This window comes from Pholis gunnellus, assembly GCF_910591455.1.
Source record: "Pholis gunnellus genome assembly, chromosome: 1".
NCBI lineage: Eukaryota > Metazoa > Chordata > Actinopteri > Perciformes > Pholidae > Pholis > Pholis gunnellus.
The window spans coordinates 20858508-20874329 of NC_136528.1; the positions used below are offsets into that span (position 1 = coordinate 20858508).

At 39.5% G+C, this 15822-nt stretch overlaps 2 protein-coding genes across 6 annotated transcripts in view; both read right to left on the minus strand.

Annotated features, from left to right (window-relative positions):
* Positions 1 to 1182: 1182 nt before the first annotated feature.
* kars1 (lysyl-tRNA synthetase 1) lies at positions 1183 to 9369 on the minus strand. Of its 2 annotated transcripts, XM_079164888.1 has the most exons (15): positions 9307 to 9369; positions 8326 to 8493; positions 7878 to 8022; positions 7623 to 7788; positions 7415 to 7508; positions 6803 to 6989; positions 4755 to 4880; positions 4417 to 4536; positions 4111 to 4273; positions 3529 to 3702; positions 3234 to 3319; positions 3033 to 3118; positions 2820 to 2946; positions 2543 to 2686; positions 1183 to 1855 (listed from the first exon to the last, which is right to left on the minus strand). In XM_079164888.1, exons 2-15 carry the CDS (start codon positions 8463 to 8465, stop codon positions 1784 to 1786), a joined length of 1830 nt encoding a protein of 609 aa, XP_079021014.1. In that variant the 5' UTR covers positions 8466 to 8493; positions 9307 to 9369; the 3' UTR covers positions 1183 to 1783. The 2 variants fall into 2 exon arrangements, with proteins under 2 accessions (XP_079021014.1, XP_079021015.1); XM_079164889.1 differs by lacking the exon at positions 8326 to 8493 and having other exon boundaries at positions 9307 to 9360.
* Positions 9370 to 11180: 1811 nt separating this feature from the next.
* Positions 11181 to 15822, minus strand: part of nfat5b (nuclear factor of activated T cells 5b) — a 32151-nt gene continuing 27509 nt past the window's right edge. For all 4 annotated transcript variants that reach the window (XM_079170007.1, XM_079170006.1, XM_079170008.1 and 1 more), the window contains one exon: positions 11181 to 15655. In XM_079170007.1, the coding sequence (XP_079026133.1) occupies positions 15417 to 15655 (239 nt within the window). In that variant the 3' untranslated portion in view covers positions 11181 to 15416. The remainder of the gene's footprint in view (positions 15656 to 15822) is intronic.

Here is a 15822-nt window from a genome sequence, read left to right on the forward strand (position 1 = left end):
TTGAGTAACTATCACAAAATGGCTACTTAAAGTACCAAAAATACAAAAAATGACCCTTTTAGATTGTTATATTGAATTATTTTTATAAATGCATTTACATCTAAGGAGCATGTTAATGTAGTGGGTGGTCGAAGTAGAGCTAATATCTAATTTTATACACATTGATTCATTTTTATAAGATGATATGTTTTGCATGTAGAATCTAAATGTATAAAGTAACTGGTAATAATTGTAGCTGTCAATAACAGTGTCACAAGAAGGCTACAATACGTTCCTCTGAAATGCAGTAAATTAGAAGAAAATCTAAATAATCAATTAAAGTAAGGCCTAGAAGTTTACAGAGTACAGTCATTGAGTAAATGTACTTAAGTGACTTCCTCTCTTCAAAAAGATGGCTTTGATGGCATATCCACTTGATGCTGACATTTTACATCTCATAAATAAGTGTGGATTTTAAAACTTGCTTTAAATATGAAAAGAATAATTTTGAAGTTGATTCGGTAGCCAATGAATTTATGTAAGTACTTGAGTAATATGTGACGTTCCCTTAGAGACTTGGAAATGTTTACACCAGTAAGGCTTGTGCAGCCGAGAATGCAGACTTGCAGGTTTGGGGACCAGGGTGGGAAATGTTGCAAAACAACGTGTTCAGTTACTTTTATTACATAGAACAGAAACTGTGGGAAAGAAAATAATTGTGACATGAATTTGACATTGCACACACTAATTAAAAAGTAAAAAATCATAGATTGTCTTTTTAAAGTAACTTTTCTCATTTAATAAAAAAATGAAGGTATCTAAAGACAGCCGAATGAAAAATAATTTCTTACAGGCATTTCATCATAATTGTATGCTTAATTATTGTCTTGCTGTAAATATTGATTAAGCTATTTATTCAGCTGCAAGGTCAGTGCAATTATGCCAGACTCTGCTCTGTCCCAGTGGAAGAGTCAAAGAGAATTTCCTCCCTAGCACTAAAGAAAGTCTAGAATTCATGTAGATCATTATTCAAATAGCTTTTCTCATGTAAAGAAAAGATAGTTATCATTATTACTACTACCAGGATTTTGAAATCCATGAGCCTCAAAGCCACCAAAATCCTATAATCATATTCTGCAAACTCTTAAAATACATTAAATGTTCTGTAAACAGACCAAAAACATCACAAGAGAGCAAACAAAGTTGATTCATATTCACTTTATTCTGACAGTCTTGTTTAAACTTCTTGGCAGAGGAATATTGAATTTGTGGAGTTTTGCTCAAAAAGTCTCAGACACAATACAAGCAGACCTGGTAAAACAGATGGCTACACTGAGAGCACAGGTGACTGAGTGTTATTATGTGGTGTATCTACATGTATTTGGTAGCCAGAATCAAGCACCCTGTGAACTATTTCAAAGTATATTCAAAAATATTTCATAGAAGTTTGCAAACAACAGCAGATCACACGATTTCCTGATCAAATACTATCCATTTATCGTCTGGGTGACAATGAGGATTAAAATGTCTCCTTACAATCACGCGAGGTGGACGCAGCAAATATGATCACAAACGTGTAAGAAACACAAAAGGAAAAAAAGAAGCATTTGTCATCGTTTACCAGTCGTTACCATGTAACTGAGACAAGAAGAGTTCCCTTAACGAAAGCAACAATCAAACCTTTGACAGACTTAACATTGATAAAACAAAAAGGCTGCAGGCTCCACTGATGACCACAGTGAGGTAAAGGCTCCTACGCCAGACGGACTCCTGAACAGATGTGACAGCAGGAGTGGTCCTGTCATTAGACGGAGGTGCCTTCTGTGGGCGCCGTCTTGTTGTCGTCAGGCTTCATCGCTGGGAAGAGCAACACCTCCTGTGAGAGAAAAAAAACGTCCACTGAGGGTGTAAATCAAAGACGTCTGTCTGACAGATGTTGGCAGCTAAAGTATGTGTGCAACCAATGTGCTTTCTTGATGATGTTATCTCTTTAACCCCCTGTGTCCCGTTAATGTGTTCTTCTATTTTTCAGTCTGAACAAAGCCTAAGATCCTAATGAGGACAACACACTGAGGGAAGGCATCATGTGGTCACACAGATTACCTGCAGGATCAGCAACAAGCCTGTTCTGATTTTAACTCTTTTTATTTTAATAATTTGTTACTTTAAATAGGTCCTTTTAGAATTACGGTTGTGTAATTAATTCATTTCTACCATGTACCTGAAAGGGTACACAGCGAGACTCTACAAAGTGGGGAGGATGGTAGAAACACGCTATGCAGGACATCCGTTGCTACAGAATATTGTCACCATAACTGTGCACTTTATCCCTGTATGTATAGTTTTATCACATGTTCCAGAAAGCATTATTTCTGTATGAGAGCTGACTGCTCATTGCCTATAACAGGGGATTGGTTAGAAGAGAAGTCTGTATTGTTTATTTGTGAATAACACCAAAACACCACATTCTCACATTCTATCTCTTATGTATTTTGTCATTGTGGTACAAGGACTTAAACATGACATGCATGTGCTAGCATCATGATTCATACGACAGCTTTACCTTGATGTTGTTGGAGTCGGTGAGGAACATGGTGAGACGATCGATGCCCATCCCCCAGCCGGCAGTTGGTGGCAGACCATATTCCAGAGCAGTGCAGAAGGTCTCATCAATGAACATGGCCTCATCGTCGCCCTCCGCTTTGGCCTGAAAAAGATCCACCATAGAAATGATTAACATACACCAATATATACACTCACACTGTAACAATACAGAGCCTTAACCTCTATGATGTGACCATGTACCAGTCAGAAATATACATTTATACTTCTATACACACCATGGATTGCTGCTCGAAAAGCTCCCTCTGTCTAATCGGATCATTCAACTCAGTGTAAGCATTGCAGATTTCTTTCTTCATCACAAAGAGCTCAAAACGCTCCGTCAGGCCCTTCTGTGATCTGTGCCTGTAATAATTGAAGCAGTGTCAGCATCAACCTGAGCATCACATCTTTAAAGGGTAGATATGAGGATGAAATGGGGCGTTTCTCACCATTTTGCTAAGGGACTCATGATTTGAGGGTGTTCACAGATGAATGTGGGGTTGATACAGGTGACCTCAAGGAAATCTCCAACCAACTGTGGAGAAAAACTGTATCAGTAAAGACTTCATAGTAAAATAAATAAATAATTAAAAGGAATAAAGCAACAAAAAACATTGTACAACAGACGCTGATGTTCATCAATGGAGCACCTTGTCAAGGAGGCGGGCCGTGGTTCTGGGTGGAGGACATTCAACTCCTTTCTGTGCACACAGGTCGTCAAAGAATTTACGCGTCTCTGAAGACAAAAGAGTGAAAGAGAGAAATCTGCTGTTAGAATAAAAACATTTGAAATATAGAAATGACATGAAGACTAAACCCTTTATTTGTGAAAGAGAACATGCGAGAGAGATGGAGAATGTCACAGAAAACAAAAGCTTCTCTAACATTTCAGAGGCAGTCGTCTCCTCACATAAAGTCCATCTGTACATCTCTACAGGCTCTCACCATCACTGTCGTAGCTGTCAGTAGGAGGGAACTTCACTCCCGTAATCTTCTCCAGGTCGTGTGTCATGCTCACTCTCCTGAATGGCGGCGTGAAGTCAATCTCTTGGGCCTGTCCCTCCGGACCGTCGGGGTGATAAGTCACCTTGTATCCTCCGGTGATGTGTTTTACCATTCCTGAAGCAAAGAGGGCACCACTGAGTTAACCAGAGCCGTTCAGTGGATACCTTTCCTGTGACAAAACTGAGAAGAAATGGTGCTCTGGCCGATTCATATTTTAAAATAGCTCATTACCGACTTCATACTTCAAAGATTTTTTTTATGTGGAATAGTCTCCTTATCCTAAATGGGAAACATTAGTTAGGAGACTGCTGTGGCCTCTTAAACAGGTGGCAACAGGTCTGCTCTTGTTGCATCTGACGTGACAACTTCATGTTTTCACTTGTCAAACAGAATTAACAAAGACAATCTAAACAAGTCAAGACTGCCAAAAGTTTTTTGCTAATGACTGCCCCTTTTCCCTTCATTAGTATGTTAGCCAGTTTAACTGTTTCTCACTATGCTAACTATCTATGTTTTACTTACCTGAGAGCAGTTTCTCTGTGATTTCCATCAAGTCATGGTAATCGGCATAAGCCATGTAGAATTCACAGGTGGTGAACTCTGGATTGTGAGTAAGATCGATGCCTTCGTTCCTGAACTGACGACCAATCTCATACACTCGGTCTATTCCTCCAACCACAAGCATCTGTGGGAAAAGTTAATATTTAGACGTTTGACCCTTCAATTACAGTTGAGGGGTTAAGTTAAGTTGATGTATTCAAAGAATGAATGTATTTCTGTACACAAATTTCACAACAAATAAACAGAAATATGAAAGTAAATGATTACCTTGTGGTAGAGCTCAGGTGCGATCCTCATGTACAGGTTCATATCCAGCTCATTGTGGTAAGTAACAAATGGACGGGCCACTGCTCCACCAGGAATAATGTTCATCATCGGTGTCTCAATCTAAAGTAACAGCAAACACGATTCAGCAATGCTACACTGACGAACTCCATGTTCCTTCAGTGTGGAACAAATATACAAACTATTGGAGCATTATGAAACACCTAAGTGTTTATTTTGAGTCCTCAGCTTGTAAAGACATGAAGTATGCTGTTCAATTGATTAGTTGTGTGACGATGTCAACTTGGATGTCTCAATACACTACAGACACCAACTCTTACCTCCAAAAAGCCCATCTGGTCCAGGAAACTGCGGAGGTATGTGATGATTTTGGCGCGAGTTATGAACTTTTGCCTCACGTAGTCGTTGAGAATCAGATCCAAGTAGCGCTGGCGGAAACGTGTTTCCTTTGAGAAAAAGATGACGCATTGGTGAGAAAAAAAAAGGAAATGCTTCAACGTTGGTCATTGCTGTTGTATCGACTGGTCACCTTGTCCTCAAACAAACTCAGTAAAACTAACAGAACATTTAACAGTGAAAAGCTTTGAGGTTTTTCACTTTTGGGACACTGCAACTGGGGCTGGCTGAAAATGAAAAATGACAGCAGAGGTGATTTTCAAATTATGTCAAAATCACTTCTCTCAAATCTTCTCTCCCTGTAGAGCAGGGGTGGCCAACCCGCGGCTCCCGAGCCGCATGCGGCTCTTTGCCCGGTTTCATGCGGCTCTTACGTTCATATCGAAGTTTGTATTTGTGTTTTTTTAATGTGCGTGTTCGTTTCGCTTGAGTTAAATACGGTATTTTCGTCAAACGCGCATGTGCAGCCACAGATTACGTTCCTCGTCGACCCATTTAACGCTGAGACGGACTGTTTGAAAGCCCCGCTAGTCACAGATGAGGATGCGGCTGAGTTAGAGATGATCGATCTTTGTGAGGAGGACCAACTCAAACCTGCTTTAAGGGACGGGACCATTGAGTTCTGGAAAAGTGTGCCAATGAAAAAATACCCCAATGTCAAACGGGCTGCGCTTAAGATACTGTCAATGTTTGGGTCAACATACGTCTGCGAGTCTGTGTTTTCTACCCTGAAACACGTGAAATCAAAGCATCGATCTGTTCTGACTGACACCCATGTGAAAGAATTGCTTCGAGTGGCAACAACGGAATACAAGCCAGATTTGAAGAGGATTGTTCAAGGCAATGAATGCCAGAAGTCCCACTAAGTAACATGCATAGTAAAAGAAAAACACTATTGTAAATTATTATATTTTTGTTTGTGGACTTGGTTGAACTGAGAGCTTGTCTGTGTGAGACAGTGTACACAATGTTCATTGTTGAAAATGACTGGCCTGTGGTCTTAGGAGTCAAATTCTGTCATTATCATGTTGGTGTGTGACATTTACAATAAATCTGGCTGAGCAAAGGTATGTGTGTGTGTGAGGAAGGGATAGGGTGATGTTCATGTGTATGATGTGGCTCTTTGCGGTAACACAGTAAAAAATGTGGCTCTTGGTCTCTGACTGGTTGGCCACCCCTGCTGTAGAGAATAGAAAGAAGACTCATGTGTCCTCATCTGACTATTCCTGAAAAGGTCATGAATCTTCCCTTCAAGCACATCGTAATAATTACTCTCACTGTGAAATTTTGAGTCGTCGTAGCAGGAAAAACAGGATTCTATCTTCTAACATAATTATAGCTTTATTCCATTGTCGGTGTGCCAGTAAGCCTGCAGGCGGGCTGGCCTGTATTTACTTGTGATCATGTCGCTGCACGTGGAAGTCACCGCACTCACTCCTCCTTTGGTAGCAACAGTCATGATCTGCCATCATGCGTTCAGTGTGAAAACAACTACAAACACCGCTACAATGGTTAAGATTTGCTGTGCAATCGACTCCAAAAGCAGATAAAAGGTAACAGTTAGCAGCTAGCATTAGTGCTAAGCTGAAACATTAACAGCCAACATGAACAATGAGATAAAAACGGTAAAGTCTGACTACATGTTGCAGTAAAGTAGACCAAACCCAACCGTTCATATGGTGCTTTTTATCTTCTGTGACTGTAGCATGAAGTCAACAAGGAATTAGCAAGCCAGCTAACCCCTAAATGAATAGAATTTAACAACTTAACGTGATTTAGTCTGACTAGCCACTTCCCTAAATGCACTGAAAATAGTGATCCATAAGAACTAATGCTTCTGCTTTGTGTCGTCCATTCTCACTTTTTAAACGTGGTATTTGCAGAAGTGTGTAATTTTGTGTCTTTTTGGGAAAGAGGACATGGTGCAGTGCGTCTCTCACTATCCGAGTGTCTTAATCACAACGGTCATCACCTTGTCTTTGAGGCCAAAGTGAAGGTGGGGCAACATGTGCAAACATGGCGACAGTAGGGTCATCTCGATGGGAATGATGCTCAACTCCCCCTTTTTTGTCTTCCCTGGGTTACCGCGGACACCGATGATATCTCCGCGGCGCAGTTTGTTGTTGATGGCCGCGAAGGCGTCCTCAGACTTGTAAGTCCTGACAGAGTGAGAGAAAATAAGCAGAAATGAAATCACTGCTTAATCATCCACAGGGAGAAGAACACATCGTACGAGGTGAAATGATATGCTGTATAACATTTCACAACACAAACATGTGATGATAGGAACAATCTGTCTGAGATAATCACATAATCAACAAATCTTATTAGAGAGTTGAGTGGTTTTGCAGTTTTTTAGGGGGGGAAGCAGCTGATGAGTTCCCCCGGTAACAGCACGGACATTTGTTTCAATAACAAGCACTACATCAGTGTGTGACATCATCAAACTTCCCAAGAACAATTGTTCTTTCTTTCCGTTTTAACTTGAACTCACCAATCCGTGCAGCGCTGTACGACTCTTCATCTGTCTGCAGTCATGATGCCTCTTAAACTATGTGTTCTAACCACGGCTATCATTGTGTACCTTGAGTTTGCCATGACTTGCAACTTGACGCCTTCACCCCGCAGGTCGTAGAAAATCAGCTTGGCACCAGAAGCTCTCTTGGCATGGACGCGGCCTGTAAATCATACAACATGATTAACAGAGATGATTAACATGATCTACTGCTGGGGGTACAGTGCACATACAAAATGGAAAACACAAATGTAAGATCTTAAACCATTGCTGGTACCTGACACATTGAGGACAACATCCGTCAGCTGATCTCCAGGCTGTAGATGAGTGTATTTATCGATGAAGCCTGTGAGGGACAAGTCGACATGATACTTGTGAGGGTACGGGTCCTCTGCTGTGCCCTTCAATTCCTGGATGGCCTGGGTGCGGATCTTGTAGTATTGCTACATCAGAGGGAAACAGATTACATTAATACAAAAAGATCTAAATATTAAGGGTATAATAAATGTAAGAGTAAGGTATATAATCTCACATTTGGGTCAAGCGTTTCCTCATCCAACCCACAGGCATTTTCCACTCCTTGGTCGTTGGATTCCTTCTTTTGGTCCAACTGCTCTTTGATCTTGGCTTCTTTATCGGACGCCTTCTTGTCCGCTTTCATTCGTCTCTTCAGCTCACTGATAAGAAAGAGGAATCAAAGATCAGTCATAGGTTAGATATTGTAGTTTGCCGTCGATGATGCAACCACAAAATGAAATTGCATGGATGTTCAAACTGTTTCACAAAACACAATAGCACAGACATACATGATTTCCCACATAAACAAACTGTACATGTGATTCTGTTCTGGTGTTCGAAATTAAAGCAAACAAGGCCACGCCACAAACAATCAACTAATAACGGAGACAAGCACTCATGCAGAAAAGGGGATGACGACAAAAGGTTGGTTGTTTTTCTCATTGGAATGGAAATCCACCAACCTTTTGTCACCTCTCCAACGGATCCCGTAAATGTGAGCCGAGACTGCATCTGTACAAGGGGCAGCGCATTTTAACCACTGTCCCCTGACCCCAAAGGCTTGGCACAACTGCTGCCTGGCTGCCCTGACCAGACACAGCATGCTGAGCTACCACAGTCAGCGGACAGACCTGAGAAAATAGACAGACAATGTCGCTTACAGCATATACAACAGAGGCCCACCAGGTAATTTATATATATATATATAAATATATATATTTATATATATATATATATTAAACTGTAGGGGGAATAACTCTACAACCCCAAACAAAAGACCCTTGCCAGAGCACACATCCAGCCTATGAGGTGAAAACACTCACGTACACAGAAAAACAGAAGAAAACTACATTTTAATTCAGATTAGGTTTCCTTTTACTTTTAGCCAGGGGTGTGTCAGAGATAACATAACGTTACTGCTAGCACATAACGCTACAGAAAGTCAAGAACAACGAAGGACAACACAGTTAGCATCATTCAAGAATTGTCTGGACGGTTTTATACCCACTAAAATACAAAATAAAGGGCTCTGCGAGAGTAAAATGATTAAATACACCACACGTTAAGATTAATATCGAACACAAGGAAAGAAACCAAAACGATTTCACGACCAAAGTGTGTAGAACATTTCTTTGATTGTACTGTGGGTCTTGTAGTTCTACCGAGAAGTAAAAGGCACTGTCGCTATTGGATTCAGGACTACAACTACCAGAGACACAAACGAACTGCATCCCGGGATGTGTAGGCTTTATGGCGTTTCACCATATGGAGCATGGACGTAACCCTCACTTCGCTATCATCTCCCTACCTGATGCAACACTTCACATTTCATAGCCGAACTGAAACGCTCATAACTGCTCAAACAACAACTTGACCGAGGACAAGGACACCGCGTGAAGAGTTGAGAGTGGTTAACATGCGACGGAAGAAAAGAATAAGCTCACTTTTTGCTGAGTTTCTCTCCGTCCACCGCTGTCACGTCAGCCATGTTGTAGATGCTGCGCTCAGAAAGATCAAATGACGCGCACGTGCCGCAAAAACGCGAGATCTCGATGGTGCGTTTGGGTTAGTGGCGGAAATCCGTAAACGGGAAAGAGTGAAGTATACGTCAATCAAATACAATTATATCCACAGTACCACAACAAAAAAAAATCGCGTGTGGATCATTGGAGCTACTTTTGTGCGTGTGTATAATCTGACTGGTCAACAGGTAATTTTGACCTGAAGAAGTGCTAATAGAAATATTAGGGTTAGTAACAGCTTCAAATTCAGCATAAACCGTTGTCTTTATTTTAAACAGACACGCGTTATTAGACTTTAGCTTGTTTTCAAGCTTTCAATTTATCTAAGTCTGGATCAAATCTCAAATGGGTTTTCACAATCACACTTGAAAATGTAATGATACTCATTTAGTTTAACTCGAGAACAAAATTGAATGCCTGAATAATAACAAAAGTGTTTCTTTAAATCAATTAATGAATCCCCTTTCTACATTACATTAATTTAGCTGAACCTATTATCCAAATCAACACACAATATGTGCATTCAACCATGAAGGTACAACCCCAACAGTGCCACAATCATGCCAGTACATCAACTTCATTAATGCTGATGTACTTCAAGTGCCACACACGCCACGAGATAATAAAAGATGTAGAAAGATTTTTTTTTCCTTCTTTAAAAAACACTATTTCATGGGTCAAGGTGCAGCTTGAACAGATGAGTTTTCAACCTGTGATTGAAGATGTGTAGAGTTTCTGCCGTCCTGATGTCAGTGGGGAGTTCGTTCCATAATTAAATAACAGTTGGCACTCAGTGGAGCGTCAGACTGAGCTTACAGGTGTTCTTTGATTGTGACTTTTACTTTTGTAAAGATCTACAAACCAACTGTGATGACACTTCTTATGTACAATCATTTATCAGGTGGGCATTCAATGTGGTTAATAAGGCCTCGACCAGTTTAAATGTGCAAGTCACAACTTCAAATCCAACACGAATCGTGTTGTGTTTTACATCTAATGATGTAAAAACAGAACACTTTACTTCCTCTTCTGTCCAATTTGACACAGATACACCTTAAAGCTCAAATTATTACAGCACATTTTTAAGAAATGTATCTTAAGTGTAAAAAGTCTGGATCAAATCTCACATGGGTTTTTAAAATCACTTGAAAATGCATTTTATTTCTCATTTAGCACAATAAATAAATGAAGCCTGAATAAAAGAAGTGTTAAACAGGACACATGCTGTAGCTTACAGTACATTGTATATGAATGATAGCAGGATGAAGGAGCCAGATGTTCTCATGCAGCTGTGGCCTAACTGTCATCTTTTGGTTTCCAACTTGATGTTCATTTTTAGGTTTAGGTGTTATATTTTCCTGTGCGGTAAAAAAAATGTTTGTTGCATTTTCTGTATATTATATATTCATGTCTGAATGCAATTATTGCTTATTAAAATAACACATAAATGCCAAGCTTTCTCATTATTTATGTGAAACATAGCACAGTCTGTGGGAGGAGGGAACATTTCTCAACAACCAAAAATAAATGTTGTACACAAGCTGTAATGAAGTGGGTAAATCTCACAATATTGGTCTTAGAAGATATGACATATGAGTGTGTGCATTTCTGTAAAAAAATACATGAACCCACCAGCCATCAGTCACGGGCCAACAGCTTTAGCTGTGTCAGAGCAGGTGCTTTGGCACGGTATCAATTAAAACTAAAATCACATATTTCTGAATCAATGTGTATCCTCATCCCCCCCAGCTTACACCAAAAACATGAAATAAAAGCTCAGGGGCCTAATATTTAAAGAATATATGTTTAATATAGATAGCAGCAAGTTTACAGAAATGTAATTGCAATATAATTAAAAACATCCCGACAAAAGCCAAATATTAAGAAAGAGCCCCCCCCTAGGCTGATTATGTGACAGTTGTTCACATAGTTGGGAACTAAATGGCAAAACAGGCTGTTTACTAGAAGAGTGGTTCACTTGTTGGGAGTGAAGATACTTTAAAGATGTTACAGAAATGTGGAGTAAGCAAATGGATTTAGGAAAATAATTAAAACAGACTCTGAACAAATGTTCTGCAGAATTTGTAATTGACATCGTTCCTAAATTACAGGACAAAACAATTCAAGGCAACAAAGGCAATATAGATGACTGAAAAACAATTAGTGAGCCTTGTTTCTCACACGCACACACACACACACACGACTGAAATGGTTGTTGAGAAGAGAAATTTGCATTTTAACTGATTAAAATATTTAAAATCGGTTTCAGGCGACAATGAAAGCAAAGAAAATATTTCAACAAGCAACATAAATAACAGAAAGAACATCTACTTTGGTTTCTCCTTTTTGCTGAAAACAGGAGATGCTATTTAGAAAAATATATATTCAAAAACTAACAGATGTACATTTACAGTATATTAGCTGCATAGCAGTTTCAGGGAAAATGTGGATACTTCAGTACAAACAAGTTAGATGCATGACAGAAATTGCACTACACATTTATCTGGTCACTGTTGTCGAGCATTTAAAGTACATTTAAAGTCTTATGGCTTAAAACATAATGAGAACTAATAATCACTGGCAGAACCAGCAAGGTGTTAAACAGGCAACAACATCTGGTCGCTACTACATCACCTCCTCAAGGCACATGTACGATATCGACTACTGTCTAAAGTGACATTTTAGGGGGAATCACCTGTGATGGCAGATACAATTTGTCGATATTAAATGAATAGGTAATGTTAAAAGAAAACCATGTGTTATATTGCAAGAAACAGAGAAAGTTAGAGTCTGTAGCATCTGAAGGAAATATGGGAACTTTTATCAACAATTACCCTCTTTTCCATAGTTAGTAGTGACCCTATAATGAGTCACTCTTTTATCTATTTCTGATCTCCAGTTACATTGTAAATACACAAATGAGGAAACTGTAATTTCAAAAAAGTAATTACCTCCACAGTATGTGTATAACAGAACATTGTTAGTGAGACATTTACAGGCAGCCTACATAATCCCATCAGTTCTATATTCAGAGTAAAAATACTGAAATTTGTTGGTCCTGTTTTGAGGGATTAAAACCTGTTTAACCATTTGGTCAAGAGGGACTACAAGACCAGGGGTCCAATAATAAGCCTTGAGCAAGCACCTGATAAGTACATTAAGTTGTGTATTATTACAATATCCCAAAAGATAACTGTGCACAGGAATTTACATGTTATTCATGGTCTACAATCTCATTTAAATGCATCACCACCATCTTCCCAAGGTGCCAGTTACAGTATCAGCCATTGTGGGGGGGGGGGGGGGGGGGGGGGGTATCTTAGCACAACTGATAAAGGAAAACAATTTAGATAATAAACAACACACAAATAAATTAGATATGACAGAGACTGGTACTACACAGATTAAAATATAAAATAAAAAAGATCTAAACTTTGTAAAACAAACAAATAGAAATAAAATCATAAATACTCAACACTGGAAAATCTTAGTTCTTCTATTTCACAAGTTGAAGAAAGCCGATCACAGATAGCTCTTTTCTCCAACGTCAGGTTTCCTTCAGGAGTAGGGTCCCTTTAAAAACCACCCACAACCGTTCAGACTCGTACTTCCTCAAATCACATTAGTCAAGTTTACATAATCTCCATCATAAAACAGCGGTTTGTGACTTTAAAGTGTATAAAATGTAACGTGTGTATGTGTTTCTACCAATCTGTACATAGAAAACCAGACAACGACCGAGGCATTAAACTGACCTAATTCTGTCATCATCAGAGACCAGCCCCTCGTTCATGCACACACTTACAGTGAAACTAAACATGACACAAACATGTGTTTCTTTCCCAAAACAACACAACAAACCAACGGAAAGAAAAGTGTGGCAGCAGGACAATCGTGACTAACAATGAAACCATCTATGTCTATGTTTTTCTTCAGAAATAAATGGAAAATAAAAGCTCACGAGCCATAAAACTGGCCTGTCATCAGGATTTAAGCAAAGCAAGATTTGAGTCAAACTTTGGTCCTGAGGCCACCGGCCGACTCCAGACGACTGCATTTACAAGAAAACATATAAAATGGGCTCCGTTACTGCATGTTAATACCTTAACCTGGATAAGATGTATAATGTACAGTTTGCTTCTCTTCTACATTCACTAAATCAGTCACATTAATAAAACTGGTTAAAGAAAAGGCTCTTTTCTAGCTGATTTAAGAATACTATTCCAGTTCATGCGTGCCTGACGCAGAATGATGCAATCAAAATGACACTAAAACATATTAATATTAATAATATACTATATTAAATTCCACTCTCTCTACTATAGATGTGTTTGATTTAGAGTTACATGTCAACTGACATAATCTTATTTGAATAAAAATGTCTCGATCCACATTTTGAGGAATAAATAATGTTTTGGGAATGAATAGTTGAAAGTTGTAACAGCATGTTTCAAAATGTATCTTCTTCACTGTAAACAATGAGGAAGAGGCGGCTGACGAAAAGCCCCACCACCTCCTGTGGGACTGTACCGTACCCTCGATGAGTAAAGTGGTCACAAAGAACAGCATCGTAACGTGCCGAACATACATGTAAAAAGAAAAGCCTCAGTCAATATTAGTTTTATTTGTTTCTATTTTTCTATCATATTTCTACCACCACACTTTCTTAAAAGATCCATCTCCTTGTAATGTGTTAAAAGGAGAATCTGCTCTAAAAAGTAGCAAACTGACACAGTTTGGATTGGATGAATACAGACTAAATGTTAGCCTGAAAACGGTGGTGGAGATGGTAAAGGATCTCGGATATGTTTCACAGCTGGAGGCGAGCTTCGCTGCAGAGCCACACAGACAGCTGTTGGCTGAACTTCGAATATTCTTTACAGGTATTACTGCAACAAACTGGTCTAAACAAGACTAGATCTAATTTATCCAAGCCACTTGTAGAAAGCAACAAAATGCCACAATACTTTAGTCATACACCTGCTGAGCACAGCTTCTTTCTATATCATTAATGCAAACCGAAGTCACTTTGTCGCCTATCAGAGACAGCTTGAGTGAATATATTCATATTATCAGGCACAAGCTAGCTGCTACAACATTTAAACAATCAGCACCCACATATAAGACACTTGTTTGGGATTACATATCAGATTAGTGTAGAAGACTTTTCCACTTTCTTCTGCCTCTCATTTCTCTGCCTCATCTCTAACCTTCTTTCAATACACTTTCTGCACCGTTGGGTGAAAATAATTTCAAACCACGTCAACTACCTTCCACATCATCGATGTGTTCACCCATACATACCACAGTCTGTCGAAACCTTGCTGCTATACCGCACGCTCCACCTTCCACGCAACACGAATATAAAACAAGTATTAAAGGGAACACGATTCAGGGAAACCACAAGACACTTTGGAGACTTTAGAAAACGGCACAAGAACCAAGAAATGCTGCAGATGACATCACTGACAATCTATCTACAGATACACACTAAACTTCACAAGTTAAATGAATAACAAGACCACTAAGTTACTGTACTTCTGGAGGAAAAGTTGATGACAATTTGCCTGTTCTCACCTGGAGTCCATCTAATTCTGCACATGTGTTACAATGGGGAGTCAGTCAGTCATGAAGTCAATAAGAGATTTACACTTTTCTTGGCCAGCCCACTCAGCCAAGAAATTCATAGTTCACTGTCTGGATATTGATTTGTCCAGTTTGTCCGTAACAATGAGATAAGGGGGTATCATTCATGACACTCTGGAGAACAATCACAAGAGGAGGAGACTGGCTAAGCAAGGACAGTAGCACCTTCACTACTCTTTCCTGATAAATCTTCAGTCTTAAAGTAAACCAGATATTGTGTTAGGGCAGAACAATAATAAGAGTTCAGATTCAAGAACATAATATTTGGTTTGTCTCAAACTTCATGATGCAGGGCTAATTCAAAACTATTTTACTGCATGTAGTAGTGTTTTGTCTATTTTTCTACATTTTACAATTATTCTACATATAAAAATGAAATGGCGAGGTTAGTATGAGCGAGCTAAGTTGCTGCCGGACTCGTGCATGCTGACCAGCAGGTCATCCATCTTCTCCATGTTCTGAGAGGCCGTCATGCGGTTCTGCACGGGCCCAGACTGAGACAGGGACTGGCTGAGCAGAGACTGGATGTGCGCGTCACTCTCTCTTTGGTTCTGACCAGACTGGCTGATGGCTATAATCTGATCTGACAGCGTGTTTCCAGGAGTATTCATCAGCTGGTCACATTCTGCAGGGAGGGAACAGAATGAGTTTACAAACCTCACACGTTACAGAGTAAGCTTGTACGGCAGGTTCAATGTTCCAAGTTTCTTTCTGCTTTTGAAACGCACACATACTTTCATGTTCAACTGTAGTTTAGTTATCCACTAAGGAAGGCCACAAGGTGTGGCTGAA